Source organism: Cupressus sempervirens, chromosome 3, assembly GCF_028749045.1.
Source record: "Cupressus sempervirens isolate cs-2001-9-10 chromosome 3, ASM2874904v1, whole genome shotgun sequence".
Taxonomy (NCBI): Eukaryota; Viridiplantae; Streptophyta; class Pinopsida; order Cupressales; family Cupressaceae; genus Cupressus; species Cupressus sempervirens.
Window position 1 is genome coordinate 490,150,678 of NC_143120.1, and position 6,000 is coordinate 490,156,677.

Here is a 6,000-nt window from a genome sequence, read left to right on the forward strand (position 1 = left end):
ACCTCTTGGATGAGCCCAACTAGTCTCAGACATCTGTGGACTTCAAAACGTCAATGTGCTGTTAGTTAAGAAGAGCCCTATTATGCCCTTTATCCATCCATCTGATTAGATGCTATATCCCTTTCTCCACCATATTTCCTTGATCATAAACCACAAGCAGCTTATTCATTACAGTTTCCTTTACGGTTAGAGATTTAAACCCCTTATTGCCAACTATTAATGCAGTTATCCACCCTTCCTATATGGGTTGTTTGCCACATTGAAGGGTAAATAGTTGTAGTAGTAAAAGTTTGTCACTGCTATCCTAGCTGCACAGTGTTTTAAAAAAAAATTCTGAGTTCAAGTGAAGGTTGTGCTCTTGGAATATTGTCTAGAACTGCCTATATAATGGTAGGGCTGCCCAGCAACCTTCCTTTCTTGATGAACCTGCATGCAGGGGCAACCTTTTATTATGCATTTAAGCTCTCTCCCTGCAGGGGTGAGGCGATCTCCGAAGGACCCTGGCTTGATCGAGCACTGGGTTGAGGCTTCGGCAGCAACGAGCTAGAGGGTGCTTTAGAATAAAGAAATTTGGTGGCAGTGGAGAAAAGACAACTAGAAGTAGATGCTTCAACAGTCTCATCAGTTGAGAAAAAGTGGATGATGAATGTTTGGGCCAGCAAAGGAATCTGTCGATGATGGCATTCATCACTGCTGCCATTGCTTTCTTTGTCCTCGTCTTTTTATTTATTTTTACCTTTAGCAGGGCATTTATTTCTCTTGTAACCTTTGTTGGTCAATGCAAAGCATGCCCTCACATGATCTCTTGGTATTTTAACAACATGATCTTTAATCTATTGATTTCTCCTAGTTTAAGAAGCAGACAAGCATTAAAGTGAACTTGGTGTTTTATAAACAACTGGTGTCCCATACTTCTATGCAGGGCCTTCATTGAACTTGACATTGCTGATTTGAACATTGAAAACTAATCAGCAGGGTTTGAAAAAAGAAAAACACATTTAGATGAAATTAGAATGCAAAAACAATAGAAAAAACATGAGGAAATGATGGGTTGTGGGGAAACAAGCAACATTTCCCCAAGGTTTTCAAATTTTGTAATTTCAATGTTAGAAAAAGAAAAAAGAAAAAGGTAATAACTAGATATTGGCGGGGATCTTTGGGTACCTAAAACTCTACTTCCATCCCTTCTTTCAGCATGTTTAGTTGCATGGATGGTAAAGACATCTTTTGCTGGGTAATAAAGAGCATTACATGACAAAAAATGAAAGGGGATCTTTGGGTACCTAAAACTCTACTTTCATCCCTTCTTTCAGCATGTTTAGTTGCATGGATGGTAAAGACATCTTTTGCTGGGCAATAAAGAGCATTACATGACAAAAAATGAAAATTATCGGGCTCCTCGATATTCCTGCATTAGGCAAGTCAATGCCCAAAATTAACTAAGTTACCATATTTGCTCAAAAACCAGGAAATTCGAAATTTGATTCGCTCAAATTCGAAGTTGGTTCGAAATTGTTATGAATTCGCCTGTTACCATCAGAATTCCCTATAAATTCGTAGTTTTGAACCCTGGTCAAATTTGGGGGAATTTTGAGCAAATTTGATTGCCGTTAGTGGAGCCCAGGAGGAATGCGAAACGAATTTGGGCGAATTTTGAGGCCACGTCATCTTATTTACTTGTCAACTTAGTTTTGGGTAGCGATTTACATTTTAAAACCTAAAATGACACCGTTTGGGATTTTTCCATATTGTAACCCGCATTTGGCAGCGACAGTTTGGGAGTTTTGGCAGCGGCAGTGTGGATGTGTATGTTTGTTGTTGGCTTGGTCTGGTCCCCGTTGGAAGGAGCTCATCCCCGTTTATTGGCTTGGTCTGGATATTATTTAATGATTTTTTATGATACATTGATATTTGATCACATATGAGTCTATGACTGATGACTGATTAGTATTGTTGACATTGGTGTTTTGAAGTTTTTGAACTGAAACATTCATATGGTGGTGTATTTTGACATTTTATCATGCCATTCAAACAAAATCGTTAATATATGTGGTGTTGTATTTTGCTAAATTGCTTTATAGTAGCATAGTGGTGCATGAACTTATTTGTTGCAGCATATTTTTACATATATATAAAATAAATTAAAATAAATAAAAAATCTTGTACGGACGAACCCAAAACGAACCCGAACCCAGCCCAAATTTTTTTTGAGTGAATTCCGAACCCGAATGTCGAACCGCATCCGAACCAGAATCCGAACCGGCAACTTTGAAAATTAATGAAGCATCATAAATAACTTGGCCAAATCAGTTAAAATCTACTAATCACTTGTTCCACTGAGTTAGCCAAGTACTTTGTGAGTTTTCAACCATGCTTGGTGCCACCACTTGTTTCTTTCTCAAACTTCTCTTTTATACTGAGAACACCCATGAGTACATCAAGCACTGAAGCGGTATTGTCTATTTTAAATTTATTGCGGAAGATCTCAGTTGCATGATGCATTTAATACTTTTGAACAATCTTATAAATTCCAATTCTTGTCGTCTTCCTCATTGTCCAAGCATTCACACCAGATAGTTTCAAAATTTCAATCGCACTGCCAAACATTATTATCAAATGGACAACTCAAGAAATGAGCTTTTAATTCTGGATACTATCTCCATTGTTGCTCAAGCCACTTCTGTTGGTCCAACTAAGCTACCCTCTAATGGAACCAAGCACTTGCTGCCTTTCCTGCATTACTTCCCTCGGGGCCCTACTCTACTATGCATGGCACCTTCAAATCCCATGTGATTTGTACACATAAACTAGATAAGAGTCATGACACCTTACAGTTGATATTAAACAATACATCAATACCAGAATGGTCAACAATAACTGGAGCCAGTATAACATAAACATAACAGTCAAAACTACAACCAGATTATCATAGCTAGGCTTAGGAAGATCAAAGCCATAGTCTAAGCATAACTGTCGATTTATCTATCTTGATGGAACAAAACTTCAAAATGATAAGGCATCACTCTAAAGCTCTAAACACATTAGAGCCTAGGCGCTGACTTGGGTGGGGCATTACATATTTGTAATCAGGCCAATAATGGATTAAATTATTTATACCACCATGAATTGGATGCACAACCAATGTGTATGATAATGAGATAGAGGTGAGGAAATATTCTCCTAGCTTAAACTTTTAGGAGGTAATCTGAGGGAACATGTATGCAAAGAAAGATGACATGCATGCAAAAAGATTTGTAGGGCAACAACTAAGACTAAGATGCAGGTTCTAGTTTTTCATTGAATTATTTACAATAAATTTTTATTTGCTCTGAAATAAAGTTTTAATTCAGATTTATGAAAAGAGTCTGAAGTCTCATGTGCACGGGTCTGAAATACACCAGTGAATAGTTCTCACTTATTTTCCATTCCCTGTGTTATCTCTTCAACCCAGTTGCTACAATATTCAGTCTATTTCTCATATTGTCAACCTTTAAGGGATATACAAACTACCATGATTACTGCAAATATTTGTGGAATACTTGTAATCAGTTGCTGCCTCTTACATTGTCATTCTTCTAAATATAAAATTACATTGATCAGTTGGTCAATGGACTTACTTTGATCACCACAACTCTTCACGCAAAATATAAAGTTGGGATCTGATATTTAATTTCAACTCAACTAAAGCTTCGAATGTCTACTTATTCATGCATCATAGTGAAAACTTAAATAGGTAAAAAGCCAAAAAAGAACAACGGTAAGTAAATACAGTAAAGACTTTTAGAAGTAAAAATTATCATTTTGAATTGCTAAAGACTCTTTATCATTCTATACTTAAGATTATTTAAATAATTTGAATAGCTAAACTTCATACTATAAATTTAAAAAAATACAATTAAAACAGGTGCTCAAAAATGTTGTCAAAGAAGTTGAATGAAATTAGTACTCTCAAGTTGTCAATTTTTAATGATACACAAATTACATTATCAGCTGGTCAATGAACATTATTTGATCACCACAAATCTTCATGCAAAATATAAAGTTCAACCTGATATTTAGGAGTAAGCCAAAAATATAACTATGGTTTGAAAACAACAGTAAGTAGACATGGTAAAAATATATTCTAGGAGTGGAAATATATATTTTTGAATTCCTAAAGACCATTTATCAGTTTATAACTAAAAATGATCTGAATTATATGAATAGCTAAACTTCATATTATATGTCTTTTAAGTACAATAGAATCAGGTTCTTAAATGTTCAACAAAGAAGTTGATTAAAAGATTTAGCCTTCCCTTTTGGATGTTTCCAGGGTTATTTCTTCCAGCATTTGTTAGGCCTCTTTTGGATTCTATGGAAACAGCGAAGGCAGTTCCACATCCAGGTTTAAATGAGGTGATGCTCTATTCTTCTATGATGAAGCTTTCTAGAATAATGAATTATGTTTCCTTGCCTTGTAAAGCATGATCATGTAATATTTTTCATTTTATATGAGCAGGTTGTTGCAGGCATGACTGGGAAAAAAACATGAACAAGAAATTTAATCCAAGAATATTGCTACAATCAGCTGGAGTCTGGTTATAGTTGTAGGATTAAGACAAATATTTTTACTGCATTTCTGTAATGCGTTGAATGTTGAAATAACTCCTGGTCCCTCTGTTTTCGTGTGTTTTACTTTGCCCTGCACATATCCATGACATTGTTTTGATCCTCTTATTTGGATTTGTGGAAAGTATTGCCAAACTTATTCGTTGAGGTTATGAATATTCTCATATTTATCGAATTTTTTCATTTGGAAGAATTGTTTTTACCTAAAAGCTTTGAATGAGAAACTAACGACTTTTGCCCAAAAAGTTTTAGCATCTTTATCCTGCATTACTGCTAAAAATTTCTTCACATTGTATGATAACATTTCATTTATTTTGAAAAATGGTTGTCAGACAGTAATTAAATTACATGTGCTGGTATATGAGCAAATGTTGAAATCAGCAACTGTGATCCTCATTCTGCATGGATCTATCATAATTTATAATATTTTAGAGTACTCACTCCATCAATTTAAAGTGTTTTTGTGTAATGTCCCCTTCGGATTATTCCATAATGACTAATTAGTATTGAATTCCCATAGGCTAGTTAAAAATATTATTTAATATTATCTGACAAAGTATAAGTCAAGGATAATGTTAGTACATTTTGAGACTCATTTTCACATGCTGTGAATATTTTCTTCGAAATTGGATTTAAGAGTGTCTAGAGGGCTAAACTACTTGATATAAAACTGAGGCTACTAGATTTGGTAGTGAGACTAATCTAAACTGGCCCATTTGTTGGGGAAATCTCATATTTGTTTCTCACAAGGAGGTTAACAATTGAAGTTTCTAAAATTTGTGCAGTCTGTCAAAAGACTAATTCTCTGATATTTCTTTGAGGATTATAGGCAAGAGGTTGAATGCCATCTTTTGATATTCCTTGGTTATTGTTGAAGAGAGTTGCTACATCTGGAATAGTGCTTGGATGCCATAGCAGTCGAGACGTTTGGAGATCAGATGTCATATTCTACCCTCATTGCTAGGCCTGAATGTTAATTCTTGCTATCTGCATGACAACTCTGCAAACTGAGGCCTTTGGAGGCTATGCGATGAAGCGTGTGGATTCCTTTCTCTGCGTATCTAGAATACAAAGTGTATATTGTGTGGACTTGTGTGGTGGGTTGTTTGAGGCATTTTGAATGGAGATGCTGGGCAGCTGGATGGCGAGGAAAATAATTTAGATTGCTGCATTGGAATAACAAAATCAGATCTGCAAGTTGTAGACGTCTCCAGCATTCGCCAGATGAAAGAAATCTCTTCTCTTTACATGTGAAGGTTCCCGCCTTAGCTGGAAATGCTTCGATAAAGTCTTGTTCTCAATGTATGCCGGGGAAACTGTTTCCCAAGAGCTACATTTTATCCCCAGACTGCTGTGCATTTTCTCATGTATTTTCAACAGCATTTCTGAAGG

General features: G+C 35.7%; 1 protein-coding gene across 1 annotated transcript in view; it reads left to right on the forward strand.

Moving 5' to 3' along the window:
• Positions 1-4,853, forward strand: part of LOC149567305 (fiber) — a 31,018-nt gene extending 26,165 nt beyond the window's left edge. Inside the window, exons 2-3 of the mRNA XM_089820486.1 lie at positions 4,313-4,395; positions 4,499-4,853. Of these exons, the coding sequence (XP_089676612.1) occupies positions 4,313-4,395; positions 4,499-4,531 (116 nt within the window). The 3' untranslated portion in view covers positions 4,532-4,853. The remainder of the gene's footprint in view (positions 1-4,312; positions 4,396-4,498) is intronic.
• The last annotated feature ends 1,147 nt before the right edge of the window (positions 4,854-6,000 follow it).